The sequence below is a fragment of the Halichoeres trimaculatus genome, unplaced genomic scaffold (assembly GCF_033239565.1).
Source record: "Halichoeres trimaculatus isolate MK-OKI-2021-1 unplaced genomic scaffold, fHalTri1.1 fHalTri1_scaffold_14, whole genome shotgun sequence".
Lineage (NCBI taxonomy): Eukaryota > Metazoa > Chordata > Actinopteri > Labriformes > Labridae > Halichoeres > Halichoeres trimaculatus.
In genome coordinates this window covers 30,641,660-30,664,528 of record NW_027437192.1, presented here as the reverse complement: position 1 = coordinate 30,664,528, position 22,869 = coordinate 30,641,660, and the positions used below count along the sequence as shown (strand labels likewise).

Genomic DNA, 22,869 nt, shown 5'->3' with positions numbered 1-22,869 from the left:
ACACCATGCTTCATGGCGCTGATACCATGCTTCATGGCGCTGCCACCATGCTTCATGGCGCTGCCACCATGCTTCATGGCGCTGACACCATGGCACCTGTATGTGGGTGGGAGGCAGCATTTTGTCCTTGTGTTGGAAGCAGAGTTCGATTGTGGTGGCTAGACCAAGGATTCAAAAACTTTTTAGCCTCAAATTCCCAAAACAGTGGTCCTGAAGACCTGCGCCCCCTGCTGTCTGAAGCCAACCCCAAAACAGAACAAAACGGCAATAGAAAGAGGGTCAAAGACACTTAATTCAGCTGTGTGTATAAAGTCAGACTACCTTCATGCACACATGCTGTGTTTTCTAAATTTATCTGCCTTCACTGGTACTGTTGTTATCCTGCCTTAGTCACTTCAGGGGTCTTCAACCAATAAATGAGTGAAACAGATCAAAGATTTTCTGTTTACTTGGTTTTAAATGAATTCAACCCCTCTTTTTTCATATTTTACAATAAGAGGATGCAATGTACAATCTTAATAGTTTTTGACATTGGAGGGCATTTCACAACCCCTCCACCAGTGTTTCATGACCCCTAACTGGGTCATAGCATCTCAAAAAAAACTGGAACTTATGGGCTGACTTTGATCTGCGGTGTTCAGTGCTTTCCTAAAGAAAAAAGAACCAGTGATAGAGTCATGAACAGCCGTTCAGCTATGATAAAACCTTAAAACCTGTCTACCTGTATAGATGCTCTTTTAGATGTTAGACCTTGTGATGAATTGGTCAGTAAAGTTGTGGTATCTCTTGTCTTCCATGTTACATCAGAAAAAAAAATCTAGATCTTGAATTTGAGTGAACTTTTGTTCTTTAAAACACACAGGTTACCACACGGCAGTGTTTGGAGTGACCAGTGACTGCCTGTTGGAGAGCCTGACTGGTGTGAAGACCAGCGGCTGTTTGGTGGAGGTCATTCCCTCCCTGCCTCGTCTCCAGCTCAGCACTTCACTACCAAGGTAAGACACCACAAACTTGGATATGGAGTAACAGTTGTGGATACTCAGGCTGAATGAGTGCAAATTTTCAAACTTCTTTCATTTTTTGTAGAAATCCTAAAATCTGTAAACTGATCTGAACAATTCATTCTTAGAAGCATGAGATCTTCACAAAACATGCTGAAATTATGTCATCACATAAGGGTCTGAGCACTGGTTCATGACACATTGTAGTGGTGGGCCTCAAACACTAGGGTACACCCATAGCTCCACCCCCAACAGGCCTCTTGAGGGCTGGCCAGTCAGAGGAAAGGGAGTCTGTGGAGAAAGTCTTAAAAGTAGAGTCTGCAGGTATTTTCGATTCATGTTAGTAAACACATTTGGACTTGGCTCCTCCCCCTTGGATCAGTGCCAGTGGCAGCCCACACCCACTGCCTCACACTTGCTAGCCCAGCAACCACCTGTAGCATCACATTTCAAGAGCCATGCACCTGACTTAGCATGTTAGCACAAGCTAACCACAGGTATTTGACACATATCTGGTTAGCATAAAGCCAAATTGTGTGGCTGTTTGTCCTCTGCTGCTCTGCAAGTTCCTGAAAGTAAGTGAAAGTCGAAGCATGCAAACTCTCGTTTGGGGAAAAGCTTTATCTGTTTGGTGTTTCGTTTCACTTTGGTTGTTTTTCTATCTTCTCTCTACGTCCACTATTGTAGCTGCTCTGAATAGCGTCTTACATTCACTGTCAACAGCACACAGTCACTGGCACAGTGCACATGCTATGATTGGCTGATACAACCACCCTTACTCTTCACCCAGAAACATCCAAACACAACCAAAACATCAACATCAACAGGCAGAGGAGGGGGTTGAGGCAGACACAGACACTGATACACATCTATAGGAGATGATTTAGCAGAGTTATTCCTGTAAAAACTGACACTTTATTTTTCAGGAAAATCCTGTGGACTCTACCTTTAAAGAGACGGCAGCTTACAGAAAAGAGTTTCAGACACAGGCTGAAATAAGGTTTCTTTTAAACACTAGTGAGAGAAAAACAGAGGTTTAATTGAGCTGTACATCATGTGAAGCTACTACAGCAGCCCAGAGGGACAGAATAAAGTTAAAAAAAGCACAATGTCTCCTCTTCAACTATGAATAGATATGAATTTAATATATCACCAACAAATAATGTCAGTAATCAGAAATACTTTGCAGCAAATGTGTTTCTATGATTTTCATCCAAGAACTAACCAGACAGTTCTTCAACTCAGAGAGTAAAACACCTCCTCAGTTGAATAAAGGTCACAAAACGGACTCTTAGACAAGACAGGAACATTGCAGTGTTTGGCCATAAAAATATAAAAGGACAATGAGTTCTCCACTTACTCAGGATTGATGTGGGCACTCTCAAAACCCCTCAAAGCAGAAAGTCAGCACTTTAACCCTGCAGTTATTGTTTCATATCACATCCGTAGAGCTGCAGAACAGAGCCAAAACATTAAAAATATGTGTCATTGTCCCACTGCTCGCTGACTTTGTGCTTTGCTTGGATAGTCTCAAACTCAGTTTTCTAATAAGAGACAAAAGTAAATGTCACTGAGCAGAATTTCTTGGGCGCTGTTTAATTTGTCATACTTGAATTGCAGGACAAAAAGTGACCCCTTCCTGACCTCACAGGTCCAATTCAGAACCTTGTTTATATTTAGAGATTTTTGCCATCATACTTTTTGAGCTGGTTGCTCAAGAAAACCTTAAAAATGTTTCACACATGAACCGTAAAAAGATGATTGATATGAAAATTTTAACTATGTGAAGCCAAAATCTTTGGAGCCCCCCTGACTGACTGGAACAGGTTATAAAGCAGATTATTTTAATAAAATCTTAAGACAAACTATTTGCAAAATGAACAATTAGTAGATTGCGTGTCATCAAAAAAATGTATTAGATGTCCATCAATCATCTCTCTTCACCGTGGTGTCTGACTCTTGGTTCTGTATGCTGCGCAAAGCAGAGCAAAGAGTCTCAAACAGTCTAACATAAACCACAAGTGACACGTAAACTATGTAGTTTCCGTATGTAACAGCAGTAAACTTCCATGTTTCAAACACCAACACTCTATTAATGTAACTTTTGTTCCTGCAAAGAAAACACATATTTACTCTGCTCTCTGTATCACAGCAGCAAGCTCAACAGTTAACAGCTTACTGTCTCTCACAAAAGGGTCAAACTACACAATGATTAGGTTCAAATCTATCAGTCTTCCTCCCTCTGCACTGATAAAAATAATCTGCTCGTCTACTCTAAAAAAATCAAGGCAACTTTTTCTATGATTAATTTATCTTGATCAAGCTTAATTCTTCTCTTTTTAAACTACTGACTCTTTTTTTGACATTAAAAAATAAAATACAAGTAAAGTGAACTTCATCTTGTCAAGTAGATTTCACAAAAGGAAACTTTGAATTAACACATTTTGTTTTATTAACACAAAAAAACCTGTAAAAATCACATATGGAGCACAGACTGCAGTCTGCGCCCATGGAACACAGACTGCAGGTTGATGCCCATCAAGCACAAACCTCCGGTCTGTGCCTGTCAAGTACCATCTCAATGCACAGTATGGTCTCACATGATCTGACTTAGCTTCTCACTCATGGTTTCATTGAGCTGTTACAGCAAAAATGACTTAATTAGTTTGTACCAATTACACAAACAAAAGTTTACAAAGTTATGTCCAGATGCACCCCTGGTAACAGCTAGTGGATTGTTCCCCAGCTCATCTGGAACTTGCACCCTTCAAACTGATGCCCACATTATCCAAGTTATACTCTGGCTCTGCTCTCTGATGAATAGGCCCTATTGCACATTACTGCCACCTCCTGATCTGGAGAGGTTTTGCAGATGGGATTCCTACCTAAACCAATTAGGTGGAGTTAACATAAAGCAATCTTTTACTTTTAACGATTTTGCACATCATGCTAAAACAACATGAGGTAATCATGTTTAACCACCAAATATAAATTAATATAATAGAAGCAACATGTTATACTTTTGCTGACTGAACACCCAGGTTGCCTGTTTTGAGTGTGCAGAGTGACAGACTGAAAGCAGGAGACAAGGTGTGACAATCAGAATAATTACCGATTTGATCTGAATGTAGAACAGCCCCGATTATAAGACAATTCCACTCTTTTCAAGACCAATCCCCAGAAAAAAAGCTGACGACCAAGATTTACTTTTTTATTAAAATTCAGAGACAATCATTAAAATAATAATACCATCTCTGCTGACCATCATTATCTTAAAACTGGCATCATAACTCTGCTTCAGTTGTCTGTTAACTTGCTATGTTCTTTTTGGCTTTGTGCTGTTCCTTTTGTACCACTGTAGCAGTTTTACGTAATTCACAGCTTCAAAACACACAAACAAAAAACCCAATTTCTCCCACACTGGTGTTTAAGGAAACTCTTATTCCAGCCTCTGTCTAAAACACTATGTTTTAGCTGCTGTCTCTTTAAGGCCCCCTACTCCACAAACCATCTTCTTTCTAATTGGCCAGCCCTCTGAAGGCCCGTTTGGGGTGGAGCTATGGACAGACCTTGACGTTGAGGCGCCAACATGTTGTGAAGCAGTTTGGAGATCATTTAGTGGCGACTCCATCATTATCATCAGTATACTGAAGGTCTTGTGCTATTTTTAGAACAGAGTGTTTTGAACAGTTCACAGACAGATTCAGGCATTCAGACAATATACGAAAATGTAGAGGTTTGAAAATCTGCTCCTTTTGTATAAACATCCACCATAGATACTTTACATCTATTCTTAAAAAATGGAAGAACATTAAGCCCTATCTTTAAGTTTGTGTTTAGTTGGCACTTTAGGAAAACAGTTGAAGTCATAGATGCATTGTTTGTCTTCAAGTACAGTCAGAGATCCAGCATTATGATAAATACCCACCTCTGAAATGACCCAAAACATTCACCATGAGCTGCATCAGCCAACACAATGGCTCATATCCACCTGGACACATTCTACCACCCAGCTACGGTCGCCCACCTCAAGTTACCTCCTCCAACAATAGATTTAAAATGACTCCTGAGTCTGTGAGATGAAAAATGAATAAGTCAGACTTTATGTTCATGGATATTTCAGTATGCATAAAAAGTTAAACCACAAGGCCTTTTGGGCAGAACGGGTCAGAGGTAAAAACTCAAGCTTAGAAGTGTGCTTAAGATCTCCCCTGTGGTGTACACATTCAATATGCTTAAATCCAGGCTGCTTTGCACAACCCAAAGACATATTTTACATCTGTCAGCACAGACCTGCTGTAGCTGTGATTGTCTCTTTGTGAGCTGGGTTTTCTCACTGCCAGACATTAAGAAAGAATTACTCTGTCCTTTGGTTACAATCAATTCACCATAGCTACCATTGCACAACCATGAAGTCACTGTTCAAAGCAGAGACTTGTCTCTTCATAACATGCCATAGCTTGACCACAAAAAAAGGTGTTCAACATTCAAAGTGTGAAAAGGAAGTCTGACTGGAATAATGGACCTTTTTTGATAAAATATGTATCAGCTTTAATAAAATCTTACAAATGCTATGGACTGTTTTGAGTTAGTTTAGTTTAGTTTTAATATATTTTAATACACTAATTTTGCTCTTTGGCCACCTTTATTGTGCTTTTTTTGCACGTCTTCCACTCAGCCTTTTCAATATGAACCTGAGCACACCAACACAGCAAATAACGGCTGAAATATACAAGATGTGTTTGCAGTCAACCTCTGCTCCATCATGTCAACAGACCAGAAAGGTTTATATTCAAGTCAATGTGTCTAACAATCGTTTTAGTAATCGAGTACTCTGACAATTTTATTTACAATTAATCAAATCGGACAAAAAGAAAGAAAGGATGAAAAGCACATTAGTATAATTCGCAAAACCAAACGTGGGTTGTTATATGAGTTGATGACTATTGTTTGCTTAAAGTTATTTGCAAAGAAACAACGTATATGAACATAGTTTAAACTGACCAGATGCTACATTTATAAAGTATAAGAAATGACATTAATGTATTGACACTTACAGAATCAACAGTTTGGGCAAAATAATAGAAAATATATTGTAATGTCATCAGCTTAAGAACTTAGTGGACCAAAAAGGCAAATGAATAAAAATGTGTCCTCAATCTTTTCACCTGCAGGTCAAACAGTACACCCCCTCTGTTCTACCACTACCTGTAGCAGCTAACGCTAATGCTAACTTTGGTTTAATGAACTCCTGGTGGTTTTTAAATGGTCTGACGATTTAATAGAAAGACAAAATGAGTCCTAAAAGACAAACCATGCATTTCACAACATACAAAGGAGTGTATGTGAGATTTTGTTGCGCTGTGAGGTCACTTTTGCAAATGTAGCTGTTAACAAACTATGTGCTTTTATTCAGCGTAAAATACTCCCAAACTCTGGAGTTTTTTGGACAAACAGTTTCTCTGGCTCTGCCGTTATTCCTGTGTTTACTTGTTTCCCTCGCCTGCTGGCTCTACTTCTGCTCCGCCACGCTGATCTGTTTAGATGTGACAGCCCCACAGCCCAGGTAATCTACACTCCAGACAAGTAGGTGGCGGTAATGCTCCTTCAGCTGGTTGCCAACTGCTAAATAATCCGACAAAAAAGGAAGAAGACAAATAAACTTAAGACAAACTTAAACAGTAATGGTGCAGCACAGTGCATCGATTATGGAAAAATATTGTCACACTTTTACTAATCGATTTTTATCAATTTTATCAATTCAGCGCTTCAGCCCTAGTCAACTCACACTGGATTTGTTCTGTTGTGGTACGTCTCCGTGGCTGGTCCATCATGTCACATGTTACAGCCATCCTATTTTTGACGGACATGGAGCCATGACACATACATTCAGTGTAGGGAAGATCGAGTAGGACAGGAAGTCTTGACCTGAAACTACCTGAAAACACAGAGTGACTTTCAAAATAAAACATATCAGTTTGAGTTTAACTTGACTACAATGATAAACAAGACATAATGAGTGCTGCTCAAGGAAGAAAAGCCTCCAAACTCCAGTAAATTGGCTAGTTGCTTTTTTGAAAAAAAGTTGCAAATTCGCAACTTTATATCACTGACTGTATCTCATGTACCTTAATACATCACTGTTTCCTAACAAGGCATTAAAGTGAAAAGGTTTGTACAGTAATCAGGACATTTCAGGTTCCACTAAAAGTTTAATGGAATAGGGAAATAGCAACATATTACACCTCAAATACACCAGATATCTCTGCAAACCAACTCTGTTCTGTTGTGTGTTGACTGTGTTTGTAAACTCACGCTGTCTGCGTGTTCAGTCCAACAAGCTGTATGACTGACAGACAGCTGGAGTCATAGAACGAGTAGTTCCCATGCCTCCCACTCCATTGATAAGTCTCTCTTCATTCATGTTGGGCTGTAAAACCTCAAACCTGTTGACTCCTGGTCTGGCTCTGCTCATTATGTCCATTAATTGTCGTAGCTAAGCCAAATATGAACTGATTTTGACACGGTTTGTTTATTTTGAAAGTCATTGTGTGTTATTAGGTAGTTTCCAGTCATGACTTTCTGTCCCAGTGTATCTTCCCTACACTGAATTTATGCGTCATGCTTCACATCCATCAAAAATAGGATGGCTGCGACATAACTGCAACGGAATGGATCCAGTGTAAGTTGACAGGTTGACTTGAATGAAAAACCTTTCTGATCTGTTGCTGTGACAGATCAGAGACAGACTGTAGGCGCATCTGATGCATTTCAGCCTGACACACAGGATTCCCTTTAAACTGCTGGCATCCTTTCAAAATAAAATCAATCAGTCCAGTTTCAGTGAGTATTTTATTTAATATAAAAAAAAAAAACTCTTGAAAGCTGCAGATGTCATATACTGACTGCTAGATTTAACATTACAGGTTAAATAAAAGTCAGGAGCAAGGGGAAAATTCATGATTTCAGGAAACGTTTTCAGGTAAACTGAATCACAAAGACAGGTTAAGCTCCTGTTATAATGCTGTAAATAACTCTGACAGATGAGCTGCTGCACATTCTACTATTAAGGTCACGTCTGTAAGTGCAGCACTTCAGCAGCTTTTGATGTGAAAAACCTTTTCATTCCCCTGTTGAATGAGAACAGTAGCTCACACATTGATGGACATGTATTAAATAGAATATTAATGTCATATCAGCTCTCTTGGCTGCTCTCACCGGCTCCACAGTTCAGCTCTGACTCTGGTTGATGAGGGGCCAGGTTGACCTCTCAGGTGTTCTTTTGCTCCTTTCACCAAGCTGCTCTTCTTTTGTCTCCTCTTTTAACTTAAGTATATTCCAGTGTTACAACTCCCTTTGTTGATTTAGCCTAGCTTACCGTACCCCTGGTCTCCTTTCAACATCTTTATACAAATGTTTCACAGACTGAGTCAAAAGGAGTTTCTGCTGAAAACTGAGCGTGACACTACTGAAGAAGCAAAACATTTGTGTTTCTCCATTTTTCAACGCTGGCACCACCGCTTTCTTTAAACATTCAAAGAGCTTTCCAAAAAGAGTTATTTTTGTGTTGACCTGCCGTTGAGCTCAGAGGAGACATGCATAGTGATGACTGCCATTGCAATTCTAGCCTCGGGCAGAGCGTTTGTTGCATTGTAAAATAATGACTCTCAACATGTGCATGTATAATGAGGAATGATAAAGTTGTACCTAACACCCACATTTTCCTCTCATGATCTTGTTTATCCTTGCTAACACTGGTATTAAAACTAAATGTGTCCACTGTGAGTGGCTGCTGCTGGCGGGTGATGTAAATATTGCAGTTTGATTTCATGAAAGTGACTGAAATGAGCAGAAGTACAGAAAGATGAATGTGATACTCTATCATTTCTTCATCTTTGAGTGTCTAATGGTGATGAAGATATTTTCCTTTGATTAATTCATGCAGAGTGAGATTCCTTGACCCGTTCACCTTGTGTCATCCACTCTTATTGACAGCTGATATTCAGCCCAGAGGAAGGTCTGTGGCTTTCAGCGTTTGATAGACAGGGTCGCCATCAAAGCTTTTATTGTATTTTTGTCAACAGACCTCATCTTTCACATGCTCAGCTCTTCAAATATAATTCTACAGTCATTAAAAACAGCGCTAAACTCTCAGCAGGAGTCACTGCTGTAAGAAAAAAGCTAATAATAAATAAGGTGTGAGCTGATGAAATTTCAAAAGAAGTAATCTGAAAGTGTGAGAAAAAGTATCTTCAACCCAGTTTCACATGATACTGATTTACTATGAAGAACTTTTTCTTAAAGTCCCTGTGAGGAGTTTCAAAGTGATCTTGAAAAAGTCACCCTTCTAGATATATGCCTGATCATAATCCTTGCTTTAGATTGTTATCAGCACCAATTAAGGTAATGCTACTTCTTAGCTTCCGGATCAGGTCAACCAGGACTGGATTGATTCAAGGCACGTCTAAGTCTCTATGACAACACCACGCTGGCTGATGAAGTTTAGTAGAGAGAAGAGAAATCTGTGTTTTTCGCTGCTGAAAATGATTTCTGTGATTAATTTTGTAGTGATGGTAGACACTGGAGCCTAACTGTCAGACAGAAAAAGGACACAAGAGCAGAAGAAAGATAAACAGGAGAGAGATAGAGCACGAGCTAAAGGCTAAGACAGGAGCTAAACTGTTTGTGCTAATGTTGATTCCAACCCACAGTCAGCAGTTATTCTGCAGTGGTCTGTTCAAACTTGAGAGTCTATCAATAAAATGAAGAGTGAGGTTACGTTAGCTCTGATTGGTAGATGACTGGCAGGACATAACAAGGATTCACTAACTTTACACATTACAGACATGCCTTAGAGCAGTGTTTCCCAAACTTTTTTTCAGGTGACCCACTTTTTTAAACAAGCCACAGTGACCTATTCCACAATGTGTCCAATCTGTAAATCAATTTATAGGATTACTCTGCAAAGAAAGAAAAAGGTTCTTTAGTCATGTTTCTGCATCATCTTACACCATATGTACCGGCTAACAGGCCTAAAAGGAGACATGTTTAGCGCCGCGTCCAGTCTGCTTCTTTATTTTGTCTTCATATTTGTGTTTTGGGTTCTTTTATTCTATTCTATGTGGTTGTGAAAGGGATGAGAAACAAAATACAAGACACAGAACCAGATATTCTGATGCGATGCTTGTCCAGAAAAAAAGGTAACAGCATCCGTTCATGTCTGTTTTCTTTTCGGCGTGACGTCACTGCACAGCTCCAACAGCTCTGTTTCTGTAGCTGGTGCCAGTCCAAGATCCAGCAGTGACTCTAGATTTTCAAACTCAAAGGGGATTTTAATCTGACTTCAAATATTTCTTTTGGAAACTAATGATCTAAGTATCAATGGGTTAACTCTTTCATTTGCGTAGTGACACAGTGAAAGTGTGAGCCTCTGGGTGCTGTAAAACAGTAGGAAACAGTGGTTTGGCTTTGGTTGTTTGAATAGCGCCAGCTCATGGCTTCAGACTTTTAAAAAGCAGTTACATGTTTCCATGTTTGGTAAACATTCAGGCGATAACCCTTCTCAAAGAAACATAACCAGATATGACAGTATGCGTAGCCAATCATTCGTGAACAAATCTGCGATGGGAGAGACTTTTTCTGGTTAAGATAAGCGTGAATTTCATGTTAACATTCTGAAAACTAATTTGGCGACCCATAAAATATCTCTGGTGACCCACCTGTGGGTCGAAACCCAGACTTTGGGAATGAATGTCTTAGAGCACCGGGCTATGAGGAACACTAAATTTAGCTGACTACCAAACTATGGTACAAACTTGTATAAACAGTTAGCATGTTGTCACGTTTCACACTGTGGTGCTATGTAACTTTTGATAAATACCTTACCTCGTCAAGTACCCTGTAAAAAGTTGTCTTGAAAAAAAGAAAAAGTAGAGTTAAAAAGAGGATCTGATCTAAAAGTTGCTCCTCTCCACAAACCCAAACAGGTCAGCCCACACGCCGATGTCCAAAGAGGAGCTGTCCAGCACTGTGTCAGTCCAGCTGTTTAACGGAGAGACACAGCAGCTGACCATCACCCTGGAGAACATTGGATCTGAGGACATCGAGTCTCTGGAGGTTGCCTCGAAGATCGTCACCACCAAAGGTAAAAACCTCTGTCGGAAGATGAACTTAAACTGCTGCTGGTTTTGCTTCATGATGCTCTGACGACCGTTATGCTTTCAGGCAGTCTGCACGTCTTACTGTTGAATCCTTCACATTTGGGGAAAGTCAGATATTAGTTTTATCTCTTCTAAAAGATTTTGGGAAAAATGTTTTTTCTTCTTTAAAGGTAAAACTGGTCAACCTTAAGTTGAAGTCATCTTTAAAATGGAGGTACTCTGATTCCCCACATTTTAAACATGGAGTCACAGTCGAAACATCTACATGTTCATATGTTGTAGAAATCCCTGAATCTGTCTGTATACTGATCAAAAACGCTCTGTTCTGAAGAGACTTGCTGAAAAATAGTTTTTTTTTTAAATCTGTAAGTCATGCAAAGCTACTACGAGGTAAAAGAGAGACAGAGTAAAGCCTTTAAAATAAAAAGCATAATAGCTCCTCTTAAAGAGGAGCTTCAAATCCAGAAGAGTTGCATTGTGTGACTCATTAGCACATACAGAGAGTGTGGAGCTGTATAAGAGGTGGAGCGTGCTGAGTCAGACAGTAATATCTGGAGATGGATGTGCCGTGCCGTGTTATTCATCAGTGCTGTTTTTGTCAGCACAGCTTATGATGCACTTCATCGCCCTTTGAGTTTGTGGCCCAGCCTCTTGTGTTAGCTGTACCACGGAGGTCACTACCCATTGTCTCCGGCTCCACATCTTTCATGCCCCCGTGGCTTTGCAGTCTGTGTTCTATCTCTTTGTTCAACACCTGCACAGTCCCTCAGATCTCTACAGTCCCCTCCGCCCTGACTGACTGCCCCCTTTGGTTTTTTTTTCCAGTCTTTGTCTGGCTGTGTGAAAAAAAGCAGCTACATTATTAAAGTTGTGAACCAAGTTTTGGGACCTTTCACTCCTGGCATGCTTTCTCTGTGCTACTTGCGTCAGAGAGGTGATAATGAGAAATTCAGCTCAAAATAACAGGAACAATCTTTAGTCAAGGCACTACTTGATAGATCCTCTGTGAAAAGTGAAAGTAGCGTTAAGGCTCTGGAACACCTCACCCTTTCTGTGGTCCTTAAACATTTCTGAATGCTGACATACCATAAATGTAATCCCCTTGTTTTTATGTTTGAAGACAGGAGTGTTCAAACTGTTTTCACAGAGGACCACATGTGAATTTGTGAAAATGACTCTGACATATTATTAACTGTGAACAGTGGTTTCTGTAGAAATCAGTCATCAAGTGTGATCAAAGAGCCTTCAACACCAGAGAACACGTGTGGCTATTCATACTTTTGTCACTCAGAGCAGGGTTTGTTTCCAAACTGCAGGGGTCAGTGTGTCTCAAATGCAGGTCTACCACAGCACTAAACTATCAATCAGTTAAGGTTTATTAATATAGCACAGTTCAAACAAATTCAATTGCAGCTCAAAGTGTTTCACATAAAGACAAGAGATTGACAAAGCATGTATGTATATACATACATAAACATAAATACACATACACACATATATGTATATATACATACATACACACACATATGTGCATATATATATATATACACACAGACATACATAAATGATGACTATAACTTCCATGTAACCACTTGGCAAATAAGCACTCAGCAGAGGTCCATCTACTAAGTAGTATGCCACTGTAATTGTGAAGAATGGTTGGTAGGATGTCAAGAGGATTTGGAAACTAATGCACATCACAGAAGCTCAATTAAAATTATAAAATTTATAACAACAGATACAAGAAAAAGCAAAACAATCAAACAAAGAAACTAAGAACTCAGAAAACGAAGAACTAGAAGAAGTTGTTTGCACTGTTTACTGTTATCACGTTAAACTCTGTGTGTTGAATCATACAAGTGCCAGTAGGTTTTTTTTTTTTTTACTTTGGACACAAGGAGCTCTGTGTAGTGGCTAGAAACTTCCTGAGAAAATTTTGGCTTGAAAAGGACTATACCTGGTGGTGAGGCTGCCAAAGTGGCATCATTTGTCCGCACAAAGTCACACAGACCAAACAAAGCTTTATGAAATCAAACCTCACCTGTCTCTCAGGTGTCTCCTGATCCCAGATGATCAGTTATCTGCGTAAACATCAGCAAACTCTGCTTCTGACCAAGGAACGTGTTCTTCATTAGGGGGAGATATGGAGAAAATATATCAGGATGGTTTTATGGCAGGATCAGAATTTGGATTTGATCAGGACTGTTCATATTCAGACTGTTTTGACCGAAAAAAAGAATTTTTAGCCCCAAATATTTCTGACTTCTTCCTTATTATTCACCATTTTTTTGCCTTTTTGCCCCTTTATTTCCTAACTTTAATCTGGTCTTGTGTCCTTTCTTGTGTCTTTTTGAGCTCTCACATTTTCACATCCTGATAAATCCATTCATTTAAAGACGTCAGCTGTAAGAGTTGTTGAGTTTTTGCAGAATGTACATAGATTTAGCTTTATACGAGCAGTCTATGCACAGTCCAGATGGAGTTTAAGATGAAGATGAAGACAGACTTCATTAATCCAGCCAACCCTTGGGGGAAATTCAACTTTTACACTCTGAATCATGCTTAATGTGCAGACAATTGCACAAACAGCATGATGCAAAGAAACATGCACTGATGGAGAGCTCAGAGTTACAGTGCTGCACCCTCAGTGCACAACTGGGTGTTTGGTGCCTTGCTCAAGGGCATCTCAACAGTGCTCAGGATTTAGATTTACTTTATTTTTTGCTTGTGCACAGGATAGAAAATGTAAATACTACACATCATTTGAACATGATTCACTTCAGTGCAGTTATTAAGACCCTGTAAGCATGTCAGTGTTGTCCTTTTTCTAATTGACATACATTCTTATTTTTGTTACAACATTTAGTGAAGGAGAGTCAGACTTCTCAGCTGTGATATAATAGAACATCCATAATTTAAATAAAACTTGTCAGTACTCTCAGCTTGTGAAAAAAACATGTGATTGTCTGCTTTATTCTCCTCCATGCCACCTTTAACCCTTTTGCAGAGCAACTGAGCTAGCTGGAAAAGCTATAAGCCATGACTCGGGGGGGAAAAGAACAAAAAAACGTTGCTTGAGTCGACAATAAAATCTCCTTTTGGAAATCAGTTCAATAAGAGAACAACAGAGGAGCTGTCAACTATGAGACAAAACATGTGGAGGAAGTTAGGAGGGGGATAATAATATTACTGAGGCTGACATGTTGGTGATGTTCCTCTTCAAACTCGCATCGTTTTAACTGAAGATATTTACAGAAAGTTCATATTTGTGTAAACTCGAGTCACTTAAGTATGTTTCTCTTTTAGTGGTGTAATATTTATAACCAACCATAACCCTACAGAGCCTTTAGCCAACACTTTTGATCATAAGATTATAGGGATGGGAACCGAATTAGGTACTTCTATAGGTACAGACTGAATTCTGTCATATCTACCAAGTACCGATTCACGTAAAATCAAAAGGTGCCATGTTTAGGTAACTAAGTGCATCCTTGTGACTGTGAAGGAGTGGAAGAGAAGGTGATTTTCCATGCTGGAAATGAACACAACACATCATATGTATTTTATTATTACACAAAATGATATTTTTGACAACATAAACAAAAAAAAGTACCAAAAAATTGGTAGCATTGAGTACTGGTACCGATTGCCAGGTACTGGGTATCTGTGCTGTAGTGTTTCAAATGTGAAAGGTATCCATCCCTAGGAGAGTAAACCTTTTGCTCAACAGCTTACAGTTATACCTGCTCAAATGTTTAGTTTTAGAAAAAGAAACATAACAACAAAGATGTACCAATGCATATATGTATATCTATATATATGTAACCACTTCTCTTAGCTGTGCTGTGAAAAGCAGCTCCTTCTCAGGGTGATGAGTGAAGGAGGCTGTGCTGAGAGCCAGTTATTGGAATTGATCTGACATTTCAAAATGGCCCGAGGCTTCTATCTTTAATTGACAACATGCTACACTAACGTGTCCTGAGTCAGAGGGTTAATGCCCACGGATCTTATCTTACCAGGAAGCTTCTGTCAGTCTAGCCATCATGCACTCGTCTGTACATGTTCTAACCTTTATTTTCACACTTAACTCTGAGAGTGTCTGAAAAATGTAGACCTATGAGAACTTTCACTGGTGTTGGTCTTCTCCTGTGATTTGGGAATAGTTCCTCCTTAAATCAGCGGCGTTGTAGGGAGGACACAACTTTTTATACACTGTGTATCCACAGCCTACTCTTGATTGTTCAGTATAGAGATCTACAAAACTCAGTGATGTGTTGTCTGAGCACTCCCAGAACTTCTGCACCCCAGCAGAGCTCGGGCTATTAGCTGGATAAGAATTAGCTTGTCAGTGGTAACTAGTTCAGGACTCCTGGTAAAACAGTCTGGGGTATGGAAACGTCCTTCCAGTGACTAACAGCCTCCCTCGTGGCGTCCAACTCCCTGCTGGTTGGACTCTGAGTTAATAAGAGAGGGATACGCTACATGTGCCTGAGGCGGTGGTTGTTTTAAAGGATTTATTCTGCAAATATAGTTTGAATAAATGAACTCCAACCCTTTATGTTGTAAAATATTATTAATGGATTGTACACTTAATTCAATTAAACTCATCAAACGACAGGTGAGGCGTAGGGGTGCCCCTTTTACCCTTTTTTGTGAGCCTTTAAACTTTGATCATTCAAACCTAATTTCTTTTTATCACACTGCGTAGCTTGGCAGAGAGCCACAAGGTGTCTGCAGAATACAAGGTGGCTCTAAAGCCAAGGTCCCCCTGAATCTGACAGAGTTTGTGAAAAGGTAACTGTGGGTACAGTATCATCTCTGTGGAGAAAAGTGGGATCAATTAGAGAACAATTCATGTAGGGCTGTTGATCATAAAACAGATCCCTCTACATCCCCAACCTGCTGCCTCACTGTCTGCACAATCAATCAAACCATAAAGACACAATCAAAAGGCTGTTCAAACTTATTGAACTTAAAGATAAAAGAGAAGTGATTTCCCACAGTTACTCAGAAATGGAAAAAAAATAAAAGATGATTGTTGAGAAAAACAAAGCAAACCATTCATCTCGGTATGCAAAATGTTAAGAACAAATTTGATGGTTTGCAAATTCAAGATTCAAAGTGTTTGCTGTCAGACTGTGTAAAAGAATTAAGAAAGGGATTTAAAAAAGAAAATCAAAAATTAAAACTGAAAGTTAAGAAAGTAGTGCAAAGAGCTAGTGAAAAATATGGACTGCAAAAAGAATTATAGACTCCTGTCAGCTGTTTGGGGAAACTGATGGCAGTGGGATAGAAGGAGGTCCTGCATTTCACACTTCTCTACCTCTGGCCTAAGGGGAGACGTGTAAACAGCCTGTGATGGGGGTGGGTGGGGGTGGTCGTTGCAGGAGAACTCAACTGCTCAGCAACTAAAATTAGGGATGCACGATATTGGATTTTTGCAGATATCCTTTATGCCGATATATCGAAACCCCTTTTGGCCGATACCAATAATCACAAGTATGTTTGTTTTTTTCACTTTAAAGAAAGCTAAGTCTATCCTGTACTGGAATTTATATGTTACTCTAATTGTGACGGTCTTATTTGTTTAGGAAACACACATAAAACAAGACAAAAAACATTTGATTTTACCATAAATAAGAAATGTATTTTTTTTTTCAAATTCAAGACATTCAGTATTGAAATACAGAAAAATAATTTCTTTAGATCACATGAACTTTAAATGTACGATGCATTTTTAAACATGACCAAGTTGCATTTGATTATTTTAGAGCTACCGTAACAACCTGGTGACAGACACAGAGCTCTGCAGTGCAAATAAATGAAGTGCTACATTTTATTTAAGGAGCTTATTTTTCAGATGGAAAATAATAATAATCCTAACTGAATAGCACCTTATCGGCTGTGCTTATCGGCAGAAATTTTCATATCTGCCGATACCGATAAATGTGTTTTTAAGCTTTTATCAGCCGATACTGATATTGTGCCGATAATATCGTGCATCCCTTACTAAAATCTTCTAGCATGTAAGGACAACACTGCATCAACTGAAATCTTATCAAGTGTTTTTCTCTTATTTAAAGTAAAAAAATGTTTTATTATACTCGATACGAGCCACATCCAACTTATCAGTTTAGCAAATGTCCTTTTTCAAGTTATTTAAAGATGCTGTGAGGAGGATCTGTTTTAATTGGACTGCCTGGCCACCTTCTGGCCCAGAGTCTCCACACACACTGTGGTAAAGATGCGACTTTTAACCAGGCGTGTGGCAAGTTTTTTTTGTTCAAGTGAACTTTTTACTAGATACAACAGAGGTAAGGTATTTATCAGTACAGTTACGTAGCGCTACTGTTTGAAAAATTGCATCAAACAAATGTAGCGCTATCGGCAGATATTATATCTTATTAAAGTCTGTATTACAATAAGGCATATATCTTGAAGGGAGACTTTTTCAAGATAACTTTTAAATTCCCGAAAAAAAAAAAAAAAAAAAAAAAGCTTTAAATTTGCCTAAAAATTGAATAATGTCTTAAATACAAGGAACTTTTCCCTTGTCCCATTGGCAGATTTTTTTTAACTTAATACAAGTAATTCAGACCTCATTTTTGTCTTTAAATAAGTCTAAAAAGACGTTTTCTTCTGAAAGTCAGAGAAAATTACTTGATAAGATTTTAGTTTTTTGCAGTGAACATTCCACTTAGATACTCCCGGAAATGTTCTCCTTGGTCACAAAACACTTTCAGGATGTTTTTTTTAAAGAAAAGGTGATGGAACTTGATTTTAAACATGTCTCTGTCTCAGCTTTTTAAAAACATGTTCTGGCATTAAATTAAAAATGAGCATTTGTTTTTCATCAGATACTACATTTTTTCAGTTTTAATTTTTGATAGGTTTTCTTATCTCTATTTTCAGACATTAATTGTCCTTTAATGATTTGAAAAGCACTGAGTGCTGTTTTAGAAAAAGTATTTTAAAATAATTCACTTTAAGTGATAAGATCTGCAAACTTCCAACAATTAATATGCGGGTCTATTCTTACTCGTCTCCACTTGTGGTGAAAAGTTTCTTCAAACAAGAGGGCATATTACAGGCCAAAGGTTGTGAGGTCAGAAACTACAGGCAGAGAATATGTACTCACTGGTAGCAAGCAACACTTGTCAAAAAGAGAACCCACTAACAAAGCTTTTCCTCTGACACTTTATTGTTCAAATGTCTTCTGAATACATCATCTTTTCAAGTTTGTTTTTCCTGCTTCATCTATTAAAATCTTTTCAGGCTATCTTCTTCTCTCCTTTCAGATCTGTGTCCTCTGTAGTCTCAGGAATAATCTGCCTTCCTCAGTTCTTTATTTTCTTATGGTTCTTCTCTTTTCTTCCTCTGTCAGTCTGCTATCAGTATAGGGGTTTAACAGGGTACCAGAGAGACTGGAAGCAGCTGTTTGTCAAGCCTGAAAATACACAAATTGTTGCCCCTCTGGTACACCATACATTTAATACCTATAGATAAACACAAATGAGTACTAGAAGTATCAAAAGCACTAAAATATATAAGAATATATTACTAAAGCTTTCAATGAAGTCCCTGTGAGGAATTTCTAAGTGATTTTGAAAAAAGTCTCATTTCTAGATATTTGCCAGATCAGAATACATGAGTTCAAATAAGATTATCAGCGTTAATCCTCTACTTGCTTCTTCAGGAGTCACCTTTCTGTTGTCTGGGACAGAAGTTGTAGTTTGGCTATCTTTGCTTTCATTCTTTAGAAATCCAGCTCAGGCTTTCAGCCTATTAGCTTTTATACCACTCTGTAATGTACCTTTGTGCAGGGACATGTCCAGACTTTCAGACTGGGGTGGCACAATGAGGGCAGTGACATAGGTAGAGGTGGCCGGGTTATACACATGCACAACTTATTACCCTTAATCCTCTTTAAATTCACTCTTTACTTTCACAAATACCACAAATTCCAGTGTATGTTTTTAGTATAGAAAGGTATTTTACATGAATGTGCATAAGCAAGTCTGATAAATTTAAAGTCATTTTAAGCCCAGATAAACAGTGGAAGTAGATAAGGCTAAATTATGTTTGTGTTAAATAAATACTTTATTTAACTTTATTTACTTTAGTTAGACGTTTGAGGCAGTTTATTTTTTTTTCATCTGTGAAAGGTCCCATATTCAGCTCCTTTTCTGCAGTTTACTATGGATCATTGATGTCTTCATGAAATGGTAGTAACATCTTTTGGTCCAAAAAGCCAATAAATCAAGCACAGCAGCATTGTTTCCAGGCTCTCATAGCCCCTCTTACAGAACGCTCTGATGTAGTGGGTGTGACCTTCATATGTAAATGAGCCACCGCTGATGCCACTGCATCACTGAGAGCGGCGCCATGAGCTCTGAGCACAATGTTTAGAAAACAGGGAAGCTCCTTTGTCTGTATCATTTCAGGCTAAAACAACAGGCTAACCGCAGCTAAAGTTAGCATCCTGAAGCTAACACAGAGACAGGGGGGACACTGAGGAAAAGCTCTTACATCTGCTCCACAGCACACAGCATTTCAGGAACAGTCTATTCGCTAGCCCTCTGTTGTACTGTCCAAAGTTGAAAAAGCGGTCGGCCATTAAGTCACAAGGACACACATGCACAGTTTTACTGAGTGTAGCTGGCACATTTCCTCATAAATGAACTCTAGTCACTTAGTCTTGTCTTCTTCCGAGATGGGAAGCTTGTGCATGGAACTATGTGGCTGTTTACAGCCAAAAACAAAGCAGTGATGGCTCTTCAACTATTGCATTCCTCTTCCCGCTGCTGGAGAGATTTCTCTCCAGCAGCGGGAAGAGGAGTGGGCGGGGAGGGGGTTTGGGGGTATCTGCTCCAGTGGACCAATCAGGTCAGACTTGCCCCTGAAAAAGGGGAATCGCTGACGTCGGCAAATCCCCATAATCCAAACAGCTCGTTTTAGGTCAGGATTTTACATTCACAAGCACTACTAAGTGCAGGTTTTGTCATTAAATATCACATTTTGTGGGCTGGAAGGAAAGACAAAGACCCACAAATTTCACTAAAAGACTTAATAAAGTGATTTTTGCATAATATGGGACCTTTAAAAAATCTTAAAAAAACTGCATTGTAATCCCAGTATTGGAATTTGTGTCAAATTGTCAGCTGGGTGTATCATTACATCCCTAGTCATTTATTGCTATCTTTTTGTTGTTTCTGGTTGTTTCAGATGTTAAATGTTGTTGTATAGAAACTGAATTACTTCTTTTCTTCTCTTACTTACTGCAGCACTTGATTAGCTAGTTTGTTTTTCATTTGTACTCTGGTTTCATCATTTGAGCTGCAACTTGTTTTTTATTCTTTACACAACGGTTGACTGCACACTGCCACTTACTATGAGGAATGTGGAGGCTTTTCGATATTTTGGAGGCAACTTTTATACTTTTTTAGTGGATAAATTCATAGATAAATGGTGTATCCTTATAAGTTCAGATTTTCAAGGTTTATGAAGATGTGTAACCAGTATTCAGGCACATACCAAACCCAGCATGCACCAGCTTTAACACAGCGACTGCAACAAAGACTGTCTGCCATGAGTGGATGTTTCCCCCCTGATGTCCCTCATTGTTCTGTTGACAAAGGCTCTGAAAGCTTTTGCATGGCATATTGGACCAGAGGTAAGGTAAACATATGTGGACAAGACGATGGAGCAGGAGGGAAGGGAAGGATAAGCAAACATGAAGTAATGAAAATAACAGGGTTTAATCAAAATTTGTTCAAAGAAAAATGTTGAGCTGACTCCCCCTGTGTGTTTTAAAACAACAGAACACCAGGCCTCTTCAGGTCACACAGTGAATAACCTGTCAATCATACGGTAGTCTCACATTTGTTTTTAAGTGACTATGAACACTAGGAACATCCTTTATTGAAGACTTGAAACTGGGAGTTTAAGACCCCCAGGTAAAAAGCAGAGTGATGCATGCATCATACCCACGCAGTCTGTGTTTGAAACCAGTACAGATCCTCAGTTTCTAACCAATAAAAAATGCAGATTTGGGGCTTTGGCTCTAATTTCCGAGCACAAAGGCTGTCTTCTTGGTGAAGAGCAGCTCAGCTGGCCTCCTTTCAGACTCTCTGCCATTTCTCTGGATGGGCTTTGCTGCAGGCTTCAATGAGGACAAAGAAAGAACCTTCTATGAGCAATTAAGTAACAGCCCAGCTGACCTGGGAGGCCTTGGAAAGCCATTTTAATGTCAGGTTGGGTTTCTGGCAGCGTGTGTCACAGGAGTCATTCTGGGTTACTTTGTGTTACTTATGAATCGTCCTCTCGTCTCTTTTATTAAAAAAAAAAAAAAAAAAAAAATTGCATCCTTTTTTTTGTGGTTAAGTTTGATCTGCGTTTGTTTCCCTCCTTCACCAACAGCCAATCAGAACCGGGATGCTCTGAAGTCAGTCAGTCTCAGACTGTTTGGATCTTATTGAAACATAGCACAATACTTCCCATGATGCATTATTACGTGCTGGTTCACTCCTCAAGAGATTACAGCCCACCACAAAGTCCAACTTCTCAACCCAAAAAAACAAGCAGGACTGCTTTTTTAGACTTTCCAAAGTTTCTCTCCACTTCTTAAACAGTTGCTGCAAATTCAGTGGCAGCTTTCCAGCCTTCTCATTTTTTATTTATGACACACTGCCAACAACCAAAAATAAGATGACAAGTAACTTTGCTGGTTTGAGACAAACCTTTCATTTTTAAGGCTTTCTTGGTTCTGGATTTTATTACTTCGATCTAATTTGAGATCTTCTAATTGACATTTTTTGTCTGCAGAGATAAAAATGTCAAGTTGTGAGGTGCTCTTGTTTATTTTTTTGTTTTCATAATGTCAGCAGTGAGAGCCCTGCAATAATTATATATTGGCTGTGAAGTTTCAGAGACTGGATAAAATTGGATTGTTTGGTTTGCTTGCTGCGAGATGTCTGCTCTGTAAATCAGGTGTTTCGGTTTCTTCTTTGAGAACAAGAAAGGAGAAAGGGTTTTTATATTTTTCAGTCTCCAGAAGCCTAATCCCAACCTCATCCCTCATGGTTTTATAGCATAGTTTTCTCTCTGCACAGATGGATAACTTTCTCCACTCAGCCAGTCAAATAAAGATGGAGATGATAAAGCAGGATTAACAGTGTTATAACACAGAGCAAAAAAGAAAGCAGCCTGCTACACAACATGAGAACTACCTGCGATATGAAAGGAGGTACACTGCTCGAGACAGTTTGCTGTCGATGTTGTAGATGGATAATTAGCTGCTTGGCTGCAGCAGCAACATGAACAGAATGCTTACTGAATCATTAATGTTATAGTGGTGGACCTTGGTGTAGTCGTTAAAGAGGGGGTGTTCTGCTTAAAGTAACAGTGCATATTCATGTGTGGTAGAAATCCCTGAATCCTTCTGTAAACTGATTGAAATGCTCTGATCTAGAAATGACAAAGACACCAATAGGCCTCCTATAGTCTGCCTATAGTCCTGCCCTTAACAGGCCTCCAGAGGACTGGCCAATCAGATTGAAGAGGGCTTGTGGAGCAGTGAGCCTTAAAGAGACAGCAGCTAAAATGCAAGCTGAAATAAGAGTTTTGTATAACACCAGTGTGTGTGTGCTGTAAATCATGTAAAGATACTACTGTTGCACCAGTCTTGCCAACTTAGTGACTTTGTTGCT

At 39.1% G+C, this 22,869-nt stretch overlaps 1 protein-coding gene across 2 annotated transcripts in view; it reads left to right on the top strand.

The window, feature by feature from the left end:
* The window catches only part of trappc9 (trafficking protein particle complex subunit 9), a 354,132-nt gene that overhangs the window by 75,873 nt on the left and 255,390 nt on the right, over positions 1-22,869 (top strand). For both annotated transcript variants that reach the window (XM_074687443.1, XM_074687442.1), the window contains 2 exons: positions 863-995; positions 10,988-11,145. In XM_074687443.1, the coding sequence (XP_074543544.1) occupies positions 863-995; positions 10,988-11,145 (291 nt within the window). The remainder of the gene's footprint in view (positions 1-862; positions 996-10,987; positions 11,146-22,869) is intronic.